Genomic DNA, 19,086 nt, shown 5'->3' on the forward strand with positions numbered 1-19,086 from the left:
GAATCTAGCACGTCTGACAGCTTACAGTGTGAAACCCTGTGCCTGTGTATTCGCAGGGACACAAAACCACAGTGAGTGGTACTGTGTGATTCTGCCCCATCACCGGACCACAGAATCACACAGCAGTGGGACTCTGCTTTCGAATCACAGCAGAACTAAACTGAAGGCCTTAAAAATCAAACTCACCCATCTCTTCACTGTGCAGGAAGGGAGACTGAGGTGCAACAGAGTGATCTGGCCTTCTCAGGCCCCACAGGAAAGTGGTGACCTTGTTTATTCAAGCGTCTTCTTGCTTTCTTGCACAGTCCAAGGAAGGTCTCCGAGCTGGGGGGAGAAAATTCTTCCCATTTTAAAGCTGAGGCAACAGGTGCCCCAGGCCCAAATTCATTGAGTGGGAAACCTGAGCACACCGTGTCCAGGACTGGGTGGAGGGAGGTACACTCCAAGGAGGTTAGGGTCAGCTGGGCAGAAAGGCCCACAAGGCCTGGAGGAAGGGAGACCCTTGAAGAGGGATTCGAAGGCTTCTCCCTTCTTTGAGAGGCAGAGCTTGGGTCATCCCCTTCCCTGAGGGGCATCACCTAGACCAAGGAAAGCAGTCAAGGCCTCACTGTGCTCCGTTTACAGAGGAGGCAGGGAGGCCCTCATCTTTCAGGGAGGACCGAGACACCCTACCCCAGTCCCATGAACCCCAGGGGCTGAGTCAAGGTTGCTCTGGGCGGGGGCCTCAGCCCAGCTGTCCCCTCTGCGTCATGTGCGGGAGGCCAGGCAGCTCGCCTTACCGGGCCCAGTCCAGCTCTATATATAGCCCGGCTTGGACAGCTGCGTAGACTGAGTGCGACCCAGCAGGAAGGCAGGGAGGGCGGAGAGGAGGCCACCCACCATGGCGCTGGGCTTGGAGCAAGCGGAGGAGCAGCGGCTGTACCAGCAGACGCTCCTGCAGGACGGGCTCAAGGACATGCTGGACCACGGCAAGTTCCTCGACTGTGTGGTGCGGGTGGGCGAGCGCGAGTTCCCGTGCCACCGCCTGGTACTGGCCGCCTGCAGCCCCTACTTCCGGGCGCGCTTCCTGGCCGAACCTGAGAGCGCAGGCGAGCTGCGCCTGGAGGAGGTGTCCCCTGACGTGGTGGCCCAGGTGCTCCACTATCTGTACACGTCAGAGATCGCGCTGGACGAGGCGAGCGTGCAGGACCTGTTCGCCGCGGCGCACCGCTTCCAGATCCCTTCCATCTTCACCATCTGCGTGTCCTTCTTGCAGAAGCGCCTGTGCCTGGCCAACTGCCTGGCGGTCTTCCGCCTCGGCCTCCTGCTCGACTGCGCGCGCCTCGCGGTGTCCGCCCGCGACTTCATCTGCGCGCGCTTCTCGCTGGTGGCCCGCGACGCCGACTTCCTAGGGCTCTCGGCCGACGAGCTCATTGCTATCATCTCCAGCGATGGCCTCAACGTGGAGAAGGAGGAAGCCGTGTTCGAAGCGGTGATGCGATGGGCAAGCAGCGGTGACGCCGAGGCGCAAGCCGAGCGCCAGCGCGCACTGCCCACGGTCTTCGAGAGCGTGCGCTTCCGCTTGCTGCCACGCGCCTTCCTAGAGAGCCGCGTGGAGCGCCACCCTCTCGTGCGTGCCCAGCCGGAGCTGCTGCGCAAGGTGCAGATGGTGAAAGATGCCCACGAGGGCCGCATCACTGTGCTGCGCAAGAAGAAGAAGGAGAAGGGGAAGGAGTCGGCTGGGGCCAAGGCCACTGACAAGGGCACAACCGAAGCCAAGGCGGAGGAGGAGGAAGAGGAGGCAGAGCGCATTCTACCCGGGATCCTCAATGACACCCTGCGCTTTGGCATGTTCCTGCAGGACCTCATCTTCATGATCAGTGAGGAGGGCGCCGTGGCCTATGACCCGGCAGCCAACGAGTGCTACTGTGCCTCCCTCTCGACCCAGATCCCCAAGAACCATGTCAGCCTAGTGACCAAAGAGAACCAGATCTTCGTGGCTGGAGGCCTTTTCTACAATGAGGACAACAAAGAGGACCCCATGAGCGCTTACTTCTTGCAGGTGCCTGGCCCGCCTTGGGAGGGGCGGCCAGTACTGATTTCTGGGCACTGGGGGGCGCCTTGGGGCCCAGCAGAGGCCTATGTCTACTTGTTGGGGAATGTCATTGGATCTAGGCTGAGATGTAGACCGGGGAGGATGAGTGACAGCCATTTGCCTGAAGGCTGAAGATCGTTATAGGCAGTTGACAATAAGATGTATAACTTTGGTGTCTCAGTTTCAGGGAGATGTCAGCTTTCAGATGGTGAATATGTTGGAGGCCCTAGCTCTGTGCAGGGATTGAAGTCAGGGACAGTGAGAAGGAGCAAGGTCAGTGTAGGGGTCCTGGCTAAGACCTTTGCATGAAGCTGGGACTAGAATGTGGACCAGTGTGTCTCAGACAAAGGGACCATCCTCCCCTCCTTACCATTGCACAGATAAGGAAACTGAGGCCCAAGAAGGAGCAGGAGAGTGGGGTGCCTGGTCCAAGCTATAGTGTGACAGTGGGATCTCAGAGGCCAAACGTGGTTTCCTTGTGACTGGCCATGTAAGTTTAAGCCTTGCCAGTTGGGTGAATTTGGAGACGTGGAGGGGAGGGTGCAGTGCTTCTAGGTGGGAACCAGTGAGCATGGAACAGAGATGGGTAGGAGCCGAGTGAATAGTGTGCTTACTGAGGCCTAACCAGGCTGGAGAGGGGTGAGGGCAGCATCGTGCCAGTGTTAAGCTGGGGGGTGGGGAGAGCATCTCCACCAGCCAAGGCACATGGTGGGTGCATTGTGTGTTCTCTCTAGGCCTCTTTGGAAATGGGGATATTATACTTCCTTGCCTGATAAGATTGTGTGAAGGTTAATTGATGATTATAAAGTGTTCATCAGCACAGTGCTCAGCCCTCAGAAAACTCCACCAAAAGATGAGCCACTAGTGTAGTTATTAACAGACTGTTGGGAATTCCCTCTAGGTCCAGTGGTTAGGACTCCACTCTCACTGCCAGGGGTAGGGGGGTGGGGGATGGTGGGAGGGTGTGTGGGGGGGCGTGGTGGAGGGCTGGGGTTCAATCTCTGATTAGTGAACTAAGATCCCACAAGCCATGCGAGTGTGGCAAGAAAAAACGACTGTTGGAGTGCACAGGGCCATAGACTTATTACACTGTAAGTTTGAAGGAGTGGGTGGCTGTATTTGGACCTTTCCTGTGCAGTGGGATGGGATGGAAAACAGGGGTCAGGCAGGCCTCAGTTCAGGAATTGTATTGGGGAAGGGCCAGGGCGGCAACTGGGCCTCCCTCTCAGAGACTCCTTCTCAGCTCTGCAAGGGATGCTCCATCACGGTGCTATAAAGGTGATCTCCGGGCCCCGGTGGGGTTGGGACCCTCGGCTGTTCTCAGCCCGATATGGGGGGGGGGGGGGGGCACTGTCTCCAGGCACCGCCTCCGGGCTGCGCTGGCCCTACCTGCAGGCCCGGACTCCCCATGACCCAAGGCGGGGGGTGGCCAGAAGGCGCTGGGCTGGGGCTGGGGAGAGGGGTTGATGAGAGGGCGTGGGGAGGGTCGCTGACTGGTCGCCCGGCCCGCAGTTTGACCACCTGGACTCAGAGTGGCTGGGGATGCCGCCGCTGCCCTCGCCGCGCTGCCTCTTCGGCTTGGGAGAGGCTCTTAACTCCATCTACGTGGTTGGCGGCAGAGAGCTCAAGGACGACGAGCAAAGCCTGGACTCGGTCATGTGCTACGACAGACTGTGAGTGAGGGTTGCGGGGCGAGGCCAAGGATCCGGGGGCGGGGCGGGGTGGGGTGAGCGAGAGCCCAGGGCCGGGGGCAGGGCGAGAGCCCAGGGCTGGGGGCGGGGCGAGGCGAGGTGGGGTTGGGCTGGGCTGGGCTGGGCGAGGCGGGGGCTGGGCGGGGCTGGGCGGGGCTGGGCGGAGCTGGGCGGGGTGAGCGAGAGCCCGGGGCTGGGGGCGGGGCGGGGCGGGGCGGGGCGGGGCTGGCTGGCAGGTAACGTGGGAGCCGGGAGCTGAGCGGTCTGGGGAGTTCCGGTTAACAAGTCGGGTGCATCCCAACACCACGTGTTGGGTGGTGGGCAGACGGACAGAGAGCGCCTTACTCTCCTCCCCTCTAGGTCGTTCAAATGGGGCGAATCGGACCCGCTGCCCTATGCCGTGTACGGACACTCGGTGCTCTCCCATATGGACCTGGTCTACGTCATTGGCGGGAAGGGCAGCAACAGGTGAGGCCCGGGCCTGGAGGGGGGGGAGTGCAGCAGCCGGGTCGGCGGGTGGAACCGAAGCAGAGTCTCCCCGAGGCTGTCAGGGGTCTGTCCTGCCTGCCTTGGGAGGCAGCTGGAGGGACTGGGCCAAGGGAAAGAGGCGGCTCTGCCCCTCGCCTTCTCCTTTCTCACTCACTGCCCCTCCACCCCGATCCCATAGGAAGTGCCTGAACAAGATGTCGGTCTACGACCCTAAAAAGTTCGAGTGGAGGGAGCTGGCGCCCATGAAGACTCCCCGCTCACTCTTCGGGGCCACCATCCATGACGGCCGCATTTTTGTAGCTGCTGGGGTCACAGACACAGGGCTGACCAGCTCAGCCGAGGTGTACAGCATTGCAGACAACAAGTATGGCTGCTTCCCGCCTCCCCACCCACTTCCACAGGACAGCCAGGGACGAAGGTCCCCACTGTAACCCTCTGGCCCCGTGGCTTTGGGCCTATATCAGCCCTCTCTGTGTCTGCCCTGGCAGGAATCATAGCACCTACTTTGAGTCTCCACTGTTCAGCTTGGACATCAGCACAGATGTAGCCCCTTTAATCTGGTCAGCAATGAGGTGGGCTTCCCCTACAAGATGGGGCAAGTGTTATGGCCAGCCTGGTCTGCAGGCGAGATCTCCCAGGAGATGCCAGGTTCCTCATTCAGAGACTCATACCGGTCATTGGATTGATGGCTAGAGATAAGAGCAGTAAACAAAATAGAAGCTACCCTGCCGAGGGAGGTCAGGAAGAAAACTGTGGACTCTGCCAGCTAAAGGGGTAGTGGGAGGATGCCCGAAGGCAAAGGAAGGCTAGTGCCAAGGCAGTTAGGAGAAAAAAAAAAAAGGCAAGCCCATTGGATAAAAGGGCTTTGGTCAGGCTGGATAGAGCGTGGTGGGTGAAGGGAGGTGGGGATGGTGGATACTGGGGCTGGAGAGATGGCCAGTGGGCTGAAGCACTTTATCCCCAGAGTAATGAAATGCCTCTGATGGGTTTTAAGCTCCCATCTGTGTTTTACCAAGATGCCTCATGGCAGACCATGTAGAGAAGAGATTAGGGATTTCCCAGGAGGTGGGGGTACAGCTGGGTAGCAAGTACTGATGGTAGCCTGGAGCTGGGGGTACAGCAGTGATGGGGCAGAAAGGATGCACCAGAGAAAGGTCTAGCCAGTGTTTCTCACATGCACACGAATCTCCTGGGGGTCATGTTGGAATGCAGATTCTGAATCTCAGGTCTGGGGAGGGATCTCAGGTCTGGGGAGGGATCTCAGAGTGTATTTCTAACAACCCCCCAGCTGATGCTGATGCTGCTGGTCCATAGGCCAAACTCAGTAGCAGGAGTTCAGGAGACAGAAGAAGCAGGATTTAGCAATTGATTGGATGGTGGGGGTGAGAGGGAGAGGTGGATGCTTTTGAGTGAGGCTGGGAGGTCATTTATTGAGGAACTGTTGAAGTTAGGTAGGAAAAATGAGGGTCCACTTAGAACATGTGGATGTGAGGTGCTTGGGTGTATCCAGGAGGAGCCTACTGGGGCAGAGAAAGGGCTGAGCTGGGGGGTGAGATCTGGGGGTCAACAGTAGTCCGTGGGGACAAGCTCCCTCAGGAGAGAGGGTGTGAATGGGAGAAGCTGAGGCTCAGGCCCTGAGGGACAGCAGGGACAGATGCTTTATTCAGCAAGGAAGCCTACGCGGTGAGGCTGGGGAGGTGCAAGGTGAAGAAAGTCATGTCAACAGAGGTGTGTGCTGTGGGCCCTGGATTCCGATGGTCAGGAGAGCAGTTTTGGAGGGATGGAGGTCCACCCTCAGGAGTTAGGGGAGTGAAGGTAGATTGAGAGGGTCTGGGCTGTGAAGGAGAGAAGAGAGAAGGGGCAGGAGTGCACAGGATGGTCTCAGTGGTGATTGAGGTGACCAGCAGAAGTTGGTTTAGGAGCAAAGGTGGGACCTTGGGGAGGTCCCTGGTGGGTTTCACCGGGTGTAGGTTGGATGGATGATAGGGGCACAATGAAGGGAAACGTGAGGGGCAAGAAAATGGGGAAGAAGAGAAGACCAGAGGGTGTTCCTGAGCAGTCAGGGAAGAGGAGGTTGTGCTTGCAGAATGGGTGCCCGGGAGTCGAATTTTGAAGGTTGCAACTGAAGCTATGGATGCTGGCAGGGGACAGTCACTGGGCTTGCCGAGGCCCATGCAGGCACCCCCCTCATGCCCCCTTCTTCCCATCAGGTGGGCACCCTTTGAGGCCTTCCCACAGGAGCGCAGCTCACTCAGCCTGGTCAGCCTGGCGGGCACCCTCTATGCCATCGGTGGCTTTGCCACTCTGGAGACTGAGTCCGGGGAGCTGGTTCCCACAGAGCTCAACGACATCTGGAGGTGAGCCTGCCCCCCAACACCAGGGAGGTAAGAGGAATTGTGAGCAAGGCTGGCTGGGCACCGAGGCAGCACCTGGCAGGCTCGTGGGCGGGGCAGAGCTGACCCCCTTCCAGGGAACCCTGTGGGGACGGGACAGCAGACATGCCTTGCTTAGCCCAGGGTCTCTCCACTTGGTTGGGAAAGTCTGGGTGTGCACACATGGCACCGCACCCCACTGTGGAGTATCAACAGTGTCACAGTCAGAAGCCGATGCCAAGGTTAGGACCCAGACCCACAGAAATTGGCCCCCGGGAGCAGAGTGGGCTTTTCCTCACTCCTCCCTCCTGAAGGGGAGAGCTGGACTGGCATTGAGAAGTAGCTGGATCCTAGCTTCTCAGTGCCTTGCTTCTTTGGCTGATCCTACCTGGGGGTGGTCGGGAGAGGTTTCAGCCATCTGGGGCAGCTTTTGAACCTTCAGCAATGCCAGTGCTGCAGGCAGCCTCTAGGGAGCAGCGCTGCTGGGAGAACCTTGGGAGAACCCTTGGGTCCTGGGAGAACAGGACCCAAGACATTGAGGATGGTGGGGGTTACTTCTTCGAGGGTTCAGTTCAGAAATTCTCAAGAGGAGGGGATTGAGGAGGTGTAGACCTTCCTGGAAGGAGGTGGACTTCAAGGAATATGGGATTCTTGGAACTTCCCTTGGTCCAGTGGTTAAGACTCCATCCTCCCAATGCAGGGGGCATGGGTTCCATAACTGGTCAAGGAACTAAGGCCCCATATGCTATGTGGTTAAAAAAAAAGAGCGTGGAATTCTTGAGAGGGAGCCCTTCCTAGAATGTAGGTGTTCTTTAGGTAGGTGCCCACTCCTTTCCCAGAACATGGAAAGGAAGGAGGTGGGCCTGGGGCTGGGAGGCAGCACCTCCCAGGGGTGGCCTGCTGCACTCTTCCTGCTGGGTCCGACCCTGGACTTGGGTGACTGAGCTCTGCATCCTTGTCCCCACTCCTCTCACCCCAGATACAATGAGGACGAGAAGAAGTGGGAGGGGGTCCTCCGGGAGATCGCCTACGCTGCTGGCGCCACCTTCCTACCTGTGCGGCTCAACGTGTTGCGCCTGACCAAGCTGTGACCTGCCCAGAGGGCCTGAATGTGCCCTGTCCCCTATGCTGCAGACCACAGAGGCCTGGCCTTCTGGGTGGGGACTCCAGGGAGGAGTCCCTAGCAGAGGAGTTTGGCAGAGGCAGAGCCCACCTGGATCCCATCCCATCATGGTGCCCCAGGGACTGCTTCAGCTGGGAAAGGGAAATCGGTGCCCAGTGCTGGGGCTTCGGGCAGGGATAAGAAACTTTCGGCTTCTCCAGTGTCTCATATCCCCCAGTGTTCTTGGTCCACGAGGCAGAAGCTCATGGGGTGTCAGGCTGCACCCTGGTCCAGCCCCAGCCTGGCCGTGTGCCGGTAAATGCCCCACAGGGCTCAGCCTCCTCGCCTGTCAGGTGGGGAGCAACTCTATCGAGTGCACCTTGCAGCCTGAGTAAGTCTCCTCCTGTGAGAAGAATAAAGTGCCTTCCGAGCAAGCAGCTCAGAGTCTGGGATGAGATGCTCCAAGCAGCAGTGACCAGGTGGTTTGAAGGCCTGGGGCTTCTTGTGTTCAGCTGCTGGGCTGCCAAGGTCGGTGGCCTTGGCCGTCCATGTGTGTCTCCTACATGCTCTGTGTGCGCCGAGAGTTTGAGCCCCCTCCCTGGACCTCTAGCTCCTCATCTGGCGTGGACAGGGAGCCGGGAGACCACGGGAGGAAGGGGAAGGGAATGGCTGAACCACGGTAGAAAAGTCTTTTATTCTATCAGTCAGGCCCCATCTGGCCTGGCCTGGGCCAGGGCCCAGGAAGAGCTGAGCAGAACCCACCCCTCTTCCCCTCCGCCCCTACTCCAGCTTCTCTTTGTCCTGCTTCTGTTCCTCCTCCAGAGCCAGGGTTCGCTCTCGCTCCTTCACCAGTTGGACACCACAGTAGGTGACAAACAGGATGGCCAGCGTGGTCTGGGGGAACCCTGGGTGGGGAACAGGTTATGGGTCCTAGGAACAGAGCCTCCCTCCCCCCCACCATGACTCTTCTCTTCCCACTTGATGGTCCCCTCCCTGTTGGGTCCTTGAGGAATTACGGTGGGGTGGGGACATTTCAGGAGATCACGATTCTCGAAGTGGATGCAGGGCACATTCTGTATCCACTGTCCCTCACCTGAGAGCAGCAGGCGCTGGGCGACCAGATCTGTGAACTCAGGGCTGTTCAGGCTTACAAGGTTGTACATGATGATGGCCCAAAAGTTCATGGCCCCAAAGACAGCTCGGACCCTGCGGGACATCTGCTCTGACAGAGAGGTCTGCTTGGTCCAGGAAAACATTGGCAATGAGGCAACAGGCCCAGGGGAAAAGAGGATACAATGAGTCAGAGGCCTTGCCCACATGGCCACAGGATCCTAGGATATGCCCGTGTCTCTGAGACTCGCACGTCAGCTCTCCCTCTGTTAAACATGGGAAACTGCACCCTGGAGAGAGGACGCAGCCTGATCAACACAGTGAGGGCCAGGGGCCCCACCCTGCAGAAGGTAAGGGAGGGCCAGACACCCACAGGAGGAGTCATAGCCCTGATGACCAGGAGGGTGGTGGTGAGAAAGTTCTGGACTGAGAGTCAAGTGTGGCTGGAAGACTCCAGAGGTCAGCAGTGCCACCCACTCCAGGGCCCCAGCCAACCCCAGCCCCAGACCTTCTCTGCTCACCTCAATTTGAGATAGGGGCTCCAACTCTGCCAGCTTCTGTACCCAGAGCTCAAAATTGAGGCCAAAGCAGTTAAGGCATGACCACAGGTAGACAACATCACAAGGCCCAAGCCACAGAGTGGTGATGGCAAATGTGGCTATGGTGGCCCCCAGCTCTGGGATCACCGCAGAGTGCTCCCCACCAATGTAGTTATACACATACCTGCAGGAAAAGTGGAAAAAGGGGCCGGTGGGAGTGTGGGAAAAGGCAGGTGGTAGGTGGGCAAAGGATACACAAAGGGGGGCAGCTTCCTCAACACTATCATCCGGGGCATATTCAATATCCTGAGCCTCAGGTGGCTGCTCCGCTTCTATCCAACTTCAAAATATGGAGGGCTCAGCCTTGAACTTCCCGTCCTCTCCAGCAACCTTCCTTCTTCAAGTGACCTCATCCACAGCCAAGGCTCTGAATGCCGTCTCTATTCTGATGAGCCTCAAATGTATCTCCTGACTCATAAATCCAACTGTTACCAGACACCTCATATGAATGACTGACTCCCTCATCCCTGCCCAAACCTGCTTCATTCCCATCTCAGCCACCATCCATTCGGTTGCTGCCAGAACTCTTGGTCCCATCTTGGATTCTCAATTCCCCTCTCCGCTCACATCCAAGTGAGCAAATTGCACAGCCTCCTCTCAGTCCTGAGCACTGCTCATGCCTCCAGTAACACCACTCGAGTCCAGGAGGTCATCTCCTTTTACACAGATTATTGCAAGGACCTAAGTTGTCTCCCCGGAGAAGGTGATGGCACCTCACTCCAGTACTCTTGCCTGGAAATCCCACGGACGGAGGAGCCTGGTAGGCTGCAGTCCGTGGGGTCGCTACGAGTTGGACACGACTGAGTGACTTCACTTTCACTTTTCACTTTCATGCATTGGAGAAGGAAATGGCAACCCACTCCAGTGTTCTTGCCTGGAGAATCCCAGGGACGGGGGAGCCTGGTGGGCTGCCGTCTATGGGGTTGCACTGAGTCAGACACGACTGAAGCAACTTAGCAGCAGCAAGTTGCCTCCCTGCTTCTGCCTCTGCCCTCTACTGTCCATCGTCCACACAGCAGCTTTTGTTGTTATAGTTGCTCAGTCACGTCCGACTCTGTGACCCCATGAACTTCAGCATTCTAGGCTTCCCTGTCAAGGCATCTTTTAAGAGTGTAACCCAGATTACCTCACTTCCACAATTATACCCTCCCTCATAGTTCCTCATTAAAACTCAACCACCTTCCTACGGCTAGAAGATCCCACGTTGTCTGGTTTCTGCCTCCCTCCCTGACCTCATCACCCACCATTCTCTGCCTCATTCACTGTGCTTTCCCTTACCAGTCTTTCTGACACTCAGAGACACACAGCTGGTTCCTGTCTTGAAGCCTTTGTACCTATTTTTCTCTCTGCCTGGAAATCTGTCTTCCAAATTGCCTATCATTCAAGTCTCAGTTCATCTCACAGAGGCATGCCTGAACCCCAACTAAAGAAGATTCTATCCCATTACGTTCTTTTACTTTCTTCATAACACTTACCACTCTCTAAAATTATCTCTCTCTCTCTCTCTTTTTTTACCTGTTTATGGTCTGTTTCTCCCCACTAGACTCTAAGTTCCATGAGTGCAGGGTCTTTGCCATGTTCACTACTGTATCCCCAGAAACTAGAACAGTGAGTGCCTGGCACACAGTAGATAGATACTCAATAAATATTTGTTAAATAAATTTGGTTGAAGACCTGTTGCATAGCCAGTGTCTCTGTTACTTGACCTCCTCATTTCCAGTGACTTCTTCTCCACTCCACTCCAGTCACCCACTCCCATGGCCACACCCCAACTTTTTCACCACTTCTTTTACTTCTTCCTGATTCCCATCCTTCACCCAGCCCCACCTGATCTGACTCCCTAGCTCCACTTCTTCAATCTCATTGATTCCCCCTACAGTCCTCATCTCCTGATGCCCTTCTATTTTTACCACCCTTCTTAACAGGCTTATATTCAATAAGTCATCATCACAACCTAAAACACCCTTCTCCCTCACTTCTTCCTTCTCACCCATCTGGGAAAGCCCAAATCACCCACTTCCTCCTCACCTGCACCCTAGAAACTAAACCCTAATGGGAAGAATGCCACACCTTGGCATATTAGAATCCATAAATCCACCGCCTCCCACACTATCTGCGCCATCAATGTCAAAGCTTCTCTCGTCAGCTTCTTCTCCCAGGCTCTGCAGTGGCTACTCCACCTTCATCTCTCCTGCAGGTATGAGTGGGTGTGTGGTGATCTAAGCAAGGGAGGCACATAGATGCTGCCTCCCTCCATCCCCAAACAGCTCTCAGCTGATGACCTTGCCTTTTATTTCACAGAGAAAACCAAAGGCTTCAGGAAGAATCCCCCACCTTGCCACACTCGCCCACCATTCTTCGGCATCCACACTGGCTTTTCTTCCTCCTCCCTGTCCTGAAGCCAGACCTCTGCCTGGCACTGGTTCCATTGCCTCTTCCCTTCTCAGGGACCACCCTCCATCAATCACCCCTCTATCCTACACTGTCAACTTCTTTCCCTCTACTGAATAATTCCCCTCAGCACCCAAGTATGCCTCATCATTTCTTGTCTATAAAACACCTACTTCTCCCTTCAGCATTCCTGTGTGTCCCCCTTCAGTGCCACACTTCTTCCAGGGGTTGTCCACATCGGGACTTCCCTGCAGTTCCTCAGTGCCCACCCCCCAACTTTCCCTCTCCTCCCCTGCCCCTGTGTCTCCGGGGAAACGCTGAAAACCTGCAGGCAACCAACACTCATGCTCAGTCTCTAGCTTCAGCAGCATCCAACCTGCTTGCCCCCACCATGCCAGGATGGGCTTCCCTTAGCTTCCAGGGTGTCCCATGATCCTGACTTTTCTTCTGCTCCTCTGACACTCCTTTTAGGCCCTTCTGCCAGCTCCGCCTTCTCCCTTCAACTAGAGTCCTTCTTAGCACATGACTTCCTGGGAGTTTTCGCCCGCTCCTTCCTGATGGCCTCAATCCAGGGCCAGGCCCTGTCCTGGCTGCCTGCTGTGTGTCTCCCCTCCACCATTCTCTCACCTCCAGGGCCCCTGCTGCTGCTGCTGCTGCTAAGTCACTTCAGTCGTGTCCGACTCTGTGCGACCCCCATAGACGGCAGCCCACCAGGCTCCCCGTCCCTGGGATTCTCCAGGCAAGAACACTGGAGTGGGTTGCCAGTTCCTTCTCCTCCAGGGCCCCTACCCACGTCCAAATCCTCATCTTTCACTTAAACCTCTACCATGACCTCCTCACTCCCGCCTTGCTTCCTCTGGCCCAGGGGGTGACCTTTGAAATCGTGGACCCATCCGGACACTGCCCTGCTCAGATACTTGGGGGATGGCTGTGACATCCCGCCACCCCACCCCAACTCACTTGCAAAGCCAGTCATTGATGCCACGGTCAAAGTGTCTGTGGGAGGAGAGGAGAGCAGACGGGTTTAAATCGGCCAGGCGCCCAGCTCTGGAGCATGGGGGAAGAGGCTAAGGGAAGGTGGGGATACTGGGGGCGTGTCCCTGGACCTCGCACTCACGTCTCTGCGAAGACATAGAGCGCTGTGATGCACTTGGGAGGCTGGGGCGGGTCCAGATGGTCGAGGCGCGCAACGGTGTTGACGACTCCGAAGAGGACAGCTGCCTTCACCCAGTCGTACACCAGGTTTGAGTAGGCTAGGCCAGCTGCGGACAGAGGGTCGTTACTGCCTGGGGGCCGTCACACTGGCATCTCCTCCCGCCCCCTACCCTGCCCCGGGCCTTCCCAAATCCAGCGTGGTAACTGAGCCCAGCCCTTCCCTACGGAAAATTACCAGCTCCTGGGGCGGTCCTTGCGCCCGGACCGCCCCCATAGAGGTCCCGCCCCCACGGAGGTCCCGCCCCCACGGAGGCCCCGCCCGCCTCCGCGGAGGTCCCGCCCCACTTCCGAGGGCGGGGCTGGCCCTGGGGAGATGCTGTCGGGCTGTGGAAATCATCCCTAAGCCCCAAGTGGAGTGGGGCGCCCTCTGTAGGATACCCCTCAGGGCCTCACAGGGCAAGCCTACCTCCAAGTCCCACGCATTTCAAAGAGCAAAGCCCCGCTCCCCCACCCTTCCATAGACGCTGCCATGGCTGTGACTCCGCCGCTGTGGGGGCACAGAGGTCAGTTCTGAGGTGGCTGCCCAGCCCCCGTCCCTGTGCTGGGCCCGGCGCGCACCCACCGAGGGCGCTGTCCGGGAGACGGTTGACGAACTTGAGGTCACTGGGGATGGTGAGGATGTAGAAGAAGTGGAAGAAGACGTCCACGGCCAAGATGGCTACCACGCTGAGTCCTGCTTGGGCCCGGATACGCCACAGCTCGCCCTCTGGCCGCACCGGCTCCACCTGGCTCACCTGAGGGGACGCCCAAGTGTCTGAGCGGGGAGGCCGGCCCTGCCTGCGGGAGGAGCCCTGTCTGAATGGTGAGTCACTGTGTGGGGACCTGAAGGTGAGGGGAGACGCCGCTTCATCCAGGCTGCCCCGAGTGTGGAGACCAGCCCCTCTGGCTCCTGCGAGGGGTTCACTGCCAGTCATGGTGGGGGGAAGGGGCCCAGTCCTGTCTTGGGAGCCCACAGTGTGTCTGTCTCCTCACCTGAGCGTGGAAGCGATCAAAGGTCATGATGGGTCCGAAGAAGAAGAAGGGCAGGTAGAAATTGTACTTGAGCAGGTCGGCTAGGGAGTAGCGGCGGTCAGGGTGGGCGCAGCTCTCCAGCGCAAAACTGGTGCAACGCAGCACCGTGAAACCGCAGCCCCCGTGAAACAGCACCTCTTGAAGATCAAAAGTCCCTGTTACAAACCCGCTCTGGATGGGAGAGAACAGGCCACCGGCTCACCAGGGTGCCCCTTGCCTCTGGGAAGCCCATCCCGCTTCCAGCAGGGGCCCAGCCTGGTCCTGCCCTCTCCCTCTGCTGGCGTCAGTCAGCACTGGCCGCCCAGTGCTAGTTAAGTGCTGGGGTAGAGCTGGACATTTTTGCTGAGGTGGAGGTGACTGCCTCATGGGCCAGGCATGCTCTGTAATCAAAGGGTTGACGACAGCTGGGAAAGTGAAGGAAATGCTTGGGGAGACTCTGGAGGCCAAGGGTTTGGATGGAGTAAGATGTTCGGGGTCCTGTCCCTGCACCCTCCACTCCTGCCCTGCCCCAGCACACACCTGCCAGGAAATGAGGGGGTCCAGCTTGAAAGAGGCAAGGCTGGCCAGACCGACGCCAAGACAGAGCCAGGGCTGGCCAAAGAGTGAGACAACATAGAGGCCCACACAGTGGCCAAGGAGCAGCAGCAGGTACCAAGGGCCCATGGTGCCCACCACGGCCAGGGCCCCATACACAGCGTACATCCAGGAGCGGAGCTGTGGACAGGGAAAGTGTGAAAGTGAAAGTGTTAGTTGCTTCAGTTGTGTCTGACTCTTTGCCACCCCATGGACTGTATAGCCCGCCAGGCTCCTCTGTCCGTGGAATTCTCCAGGCAAGAAGGAGTGGGTTGCCATTGGAGAAGGCTTCAGTTACCTTTTCAAGTAAATGGAAGTGGGACCCCAGGATGGCCTTCCCACAACCCTTACTAGGGGAAAAGGAGGGGGAGGCTGGGGTGGCTCAGATCCAGCTCACCTGGGGGGCAACCATTGTGCAGAGTTTAGCAAATAGCACGTGTCCGGAGAGAGCGAAGATGATGACATTGCGGAAGGAGGTGAACCACATAACCCATTCGAAGTCAGCCACATCCTGGGGCAGGTCCCGGCAGGTTAAGGTGGGGTGGGGGTAGAGTGGGCTGGTCAGGGTCCCAGCACCTTCCCCGCCCCAAGAGTCTTCTTATACATTAGTGGAGAGCAGTGGCAAAAGGTCCCTGCCTTCCCCTCTTGTGGCAAGTACCAGGAAGATAGGTTGAGAAGAATGAGGGGCCCCATATGGGCTGCTCTGCTCCTCGGAGCTTCCCCTCTGCCCAGCACCTTGCCTGACATTCTGCCATTATTGCAGTGTTCTGGGGAGGATGGTGCTGGAGGCCCTGCTGAAGCATGCCTCAAGTTGTTTCTTAAATGAGCAGGGTCTGGGCAGACTTGACGTGACCCCAGGAGGACAGAGGAGGGGCCACTGGAGGATTTGAGGCTGCTAAAATTCAAGCCAGGGACCCTCCCCACTGAGAGCCCTCTTGTTATCTGGGACCATTGGGAACAGGGGACAGTCAAAGAAGGTTTGGGACAGGAAAGTTGTGCCAGGGATCAGGGACCCCGGTCAGGTACCCCGAGGTGTGGGGAACCTACCATCTTCCGACCAATGTACTCCCAGCCGGGTCGCACAGACTCCCGGAAGGCCTTCCTGTGGGCCCCATCTGAGAACAGAATGTGGCCTCATGGGGAGGGACCCCTTCACACCCATACCTGCTTCTATTGCAAGGCTGATGCCACCCTGGGAAGAGGCGAGAGGGTCTGGGTCTCTCTCTGCCTTTGATTCTCTCTAGGTCTCGCTGTGTGTCTGGGGCCTGGTCTCTGTATTCCTGAATGTCTGAGCCTCTCTGTTTCTGTCGCTCTGGCTCTGGCTCTGTCCAGGTCTCTGTTGATTCTTCTGCATTTGAATCTCCCTGTGATTGCATTTGGCTCAACACCCCCCCCACCCCTTCCCTGCTCAGGGCCTAGGGACTACCCTTGAGTCTGGGGCCTCTTAAGTTTCTGACCTTGCTGGGCAGAGAAACTTGCTGAGAACCCCGGGGAAGAAGGGTCCCACCCCTCTGCCCCTGGGCTCAGCTGTTACCTTGTGAAGCCTCAAAGAGCCCCCGGCCAGCATACGCTAGGGCCCCACTCAGCACCAGGGAGTACAGGCCCAGCTCTGCCGCAGGCAACGCTGTCTTGATGCCCATAGCCTGGATGGAGCTGAGGGAGAAAGATCGAGTGAGGTCCCCGAAGCCCCCCAGCCCTGCCTAGCGCAGTTCTTGGTCCCTCACTGAGGTAGTAGGGACCCCACTCTGAAGAGAAACTGCCTTTCCTGCCCCTTGGGGACCTCATACCATCCTTCCCCCCCACCTATCTCCCACTCCTCCCAGGCCCCCTACCATCTGGTGCCCCATCCTAGCTGCCACTCTAGCTCCCGCCCTTCCCACTGAAGGCTCATGAAAGCATTCTCTTCACCCTCAGCCTGCCTTCTTCACCTTCATTCACTCCGCCATACCTTTCAGCTGGACCGGTCCCCACCCTCTGCTCAAACTGCTCCTCCAAGGTCTCAGATGACTTTCACGTGGAGAAATTCCCTCTGCATCACCTCAGTTGTATTTCTGGCCCTCAGGATCCCCACTCCCCCTCAGTAAATCTCCCACAGTTTCTGACAAAACCCCACCCCCTCAGGGCACCCTTCTGTGATCCCCACCTGCTCCTGAGCTGCCTTTACTTCCCAGGGCCTTCGCAGGTCCTGCCCTAGCACCAAGCCCCCATCCCTCTCATTCAGCCTCTAGCTTCTCACCGACCGCCATTACCCCACCCAGCCCCTGAGCCCCAGCCTGCCACGTCCCTGGTTCCTGCCTGTGTCCATGGCCACACCGGCCCACTCTCTCAGTGCTCTGTATTCAGGCCCTGGAAGCTGGCTGGAGGAGTGCTATTTGAAGAGGTGCCCTGGAGTAGTGGGTGTGGGGCTAGGCTGGGCCAGGCAGACACCAGGGAGTTTGCTGGCCACTGCCCAAGGTGCTGACCAGTGTTGGGCTCAGGGTGAGCCTGGCCACTCCCTCCTGCCAGGGCCTAGCTCATCCCCAGGAGTCCTGGGTCATCTCTGGGACCTCAGTTAGAACCTGTGCCCTCTGTATTCTGCTCCAACCTAAACTAGGGCCTTCCCAGGGGCCCCATGGGCCCAAATTAAAGGGAGGAACGTGTCTAGGCATCCTTTCGGTCTGGGCTGAGCAAGAGGTGGCTGGCAGAGCCCTGTCCTGCCCCAGATCCTCCCCCAAACCTCCCTCACTGTTTCTGAAACCAGCTCCTCTGGGCCGCTAAAGTCAGCATTCTCCCTGTTGCAGTGATGGAGGCGTTATGGACCAGAGAAGGGCAGGGACCTGTCAAGGTCACACAGTGGACTAGGGACAGGATTGAGTGTTCTCAGTGAGGCCCCTGGAGTCTCTCATTGAAGAAGCCAGTCCGCTGCCCCTGCCACTACCGGGGGGCTGCCCGACCTGACTTCTCCACTGCCGGCCTGAGGGCTGAGGCACCTTCTCATGGGCCGGGTCGGGGGCAGGGAGGCCCTGAGGATCGGGTTAATGGAGCAGAAGCTTGAAACCGGAGCACGGTGAAGAGCCTGCGAAATAGCTTTGTCAGCTGCCTCCCACTCGCCACTTTCCAATTTTAGCTCCCCATGGCCGGTGCCGGGTGTCCCCAGTGAGGCCTGTGTGAGCACGGCCAGTGCTGGCCCCCAGCTTGGGACCTCTCCGGATAGACCCCCGGACCTGGGCCCGCCTGTGGACAAAGGAGTACCCCCTGCCCACTGACCTGCCCGCCTCAGGTACACCTGGAGTAAAGCTGGCTTTGGAGCCTGAGGTTTGGGATGAGGAACCTGGGGTGGGTTCCTTGGGTCTCAAGAACCCTGTGGTGGCTGCATCCCTAGCTGGCACTGACCTTGAGGCAGCTGTGAGGGACCCTGGCACACTGCCCACCTCAGGGCTCCGGGGTCCTGCGTCCGACCGTGCGACCGTCCGATCAGCTGGGCTCTGGGGCCACGGTGGGGTGTGTCCAGCCCTGGGGTCCCCACCCCCTCGAGGCTGTGATCGGTGAGTGGTGACAGCGGGAGGAGGGGGGAAGGAGGAGGGCAGGGAGGAGGTGGCCTTCCTGGAGCGGAGCTGAGCAAAGTGGAGCAGAGCCGAGTGCTGCAGAGCTGCTGGCCACAGGGAGCTGCAGGGAGGATAGTGGGGGGGAGCGCAGAAGGGGTGGCCACTGGCATCGGCTCTCGCCGGGACACCTGGACCTCTCTTCAACCTGCCTTCCCTGGTCCATAGAGCCTGTGTCTCCCTCTCACTGCTTGCCAGGACTCCCCTCTTCCAGGAAGCCTTCCAGGTGCCCCTGCTGACCTCGTCAGGCTTGTGAGCTCTGCCCTGCCTTGCCACACTCACACCATGCACACACTCTGATGATCAGCTCCATGAATTTCGGCACACACCTTTACGTGTGAATTCTCAGGGCACCCACACCTAGCTCCCTGCGCTGGTCCATTTTAGCATGTAGAGTCCTGCCTGGCCAGGCATCAGTGCAGGGGGGGAGTGGAACTGGAACTGACAAGAGCGATGTGAACCCCATACCCCGACCCTGTCCCACAGGGAGCTGCCAGGTGGAGGGCTGCTAGCAGGGTCACTTGAGTGGGTCCTCGAGTGTAGGCACCCAGCAGTGCTCCCAACCAACTGGGACTCCTCTGGGGGAGACAGGACTCTCATTCTGGGAAGGGGTAGCCAAGACCTCAAACCAGCCAACGTGATACAGAGGGATATCCTGAGGGCCACTCCACCCCAGCTCCAGAGCTCAGTGGGTCGGATGGATACGTGGGTGGATGCCAGACCCCAGAGTTCCCTGCTGGGTAGTGTGCCAGGGCCCCTCACAGCCTCCTTAAGGCCAGTGCCACCCAGTGATCCAGCCACTCTGGGATCCTTTGGGGCGAGGATCTCAGTCTGTGAGGGTCTGTTTGTGCATGTGCCAGGGGGGCAGAGTCTGGGGG

The 19,086-nt window shown here is 58.3% G+C and overlaps 2 protein-coding genes across 4 annotated transcripts; one reads left to right on the plus strand and one right to left on the minus strand.

Moving 5' to 3' along the window:
- Positions 1–842: 842 nt before the first annotated feature.
- KLHL40 (kelch like family member 40) lies at positions 843–7,658 on the plus strand (the record flags this gene model as incomplete). Its single annotated transcript, NM_001015598.1, is given in 6 exon segments — positions 843–2,041; positions 3,587–3,747; positions 4,126–4,233; positions 4,433–4,618; positions 6,465–6,611; positions 7,606–7,658. Coding segments are annotated over 6 exon segments (1,816 nt in total), but the record flags the coding sequence as incomplete, so codon positions are not given.
- A 745-nt stretch (positions 7,659–8,403) lies between these two features.
- Positions 8,404–18,104, minus strand: HHATL (hedgehog acyltransferase like). 3 transcript variants are annotated; one of them, XM_024982703.2, is made up of 12 exons: positions 18,038–18,104; positions 16,162–16,280; positions 15,675–15,742; positions 15,025–15,138; positions 14,574–14,768; positions 14,016–14,225; positions 13,606–13,777; positions 12,946–13,090; positions 12,789–12,824; positions 9,360–9,561; positions 8,822–8,963; positions 8,404–8,633 (listed from the first exon to the last, which is right to left on the minus strand). In XM_024982703.2, the coding sequence occupies exons 2-12, from the start codon at positions 16,265–16,267 to the stop codon at positions 8,509–8,511; spliced, it is 1,515 nt and encodes a 504-aa protein (XP_024838471.1). In that variant the 5' UTR covers positions 16,268–16,280; positions 18,038–18,104; the 3' UTR covers positions 8,404–8,508. The 3 variants fall into 3 exon arrangements, with proteins under 3 accessions (XP_024838471.1, NP_001071397.1, XP_024838472.1); NM_001077929.1 differs by having other exon boundaries at positions 18,000–18,101; XM_024982704.2 differs by having other exon boundaries at positions 16,576–18,086.
- Between the last annotated feature and the right edge of the window lie 982 nt (positions 18,105–19,086).

This window comes from Bos taurus, chromosome 22 (genome assembly GCF_002263795.3).
Source record: "Bos taurus isolate L1 Dominette 01449 registration number 42190680 breed Hereford chromosome 22, ARS-UCD2.0, whole genome shotgun sequence".
Classification (NCBI taxonomy): Eukaryota; Metazoa; Chordata; class Mammalia; order Artiodactyla; family Bovidae; genus Bos; species Bos taurus.

What these genes read in the sequence shown, in the direction of transcription:
- HHATL (XM_024982703.2), bottom strand. Translation starts at nt 16,267, where the DNA reads ATGGGCATCAAGACAGCGTTGCCTGCGGCAGAGCTGGGCCTGTACTCC. An exon ending in TCTCCCGGACAGCGCCCTCG is followed by an intron (nt 13,091 to 13,605) that starts GTGGGTGCGCGC and finishes CTCTGTCCGCAG; the next exon opens with CTGGCCTAGCCTACTCAAAC. An exon ending in CTCTATGTCTTCGCAGAGAC is followed by an intron (nt 12,825 to 12,945) that starts GTGAGTGCGAGG and finishes CTCCTCCCACAG; the next exon opens with ACACTTTGACCGTGGCATCA.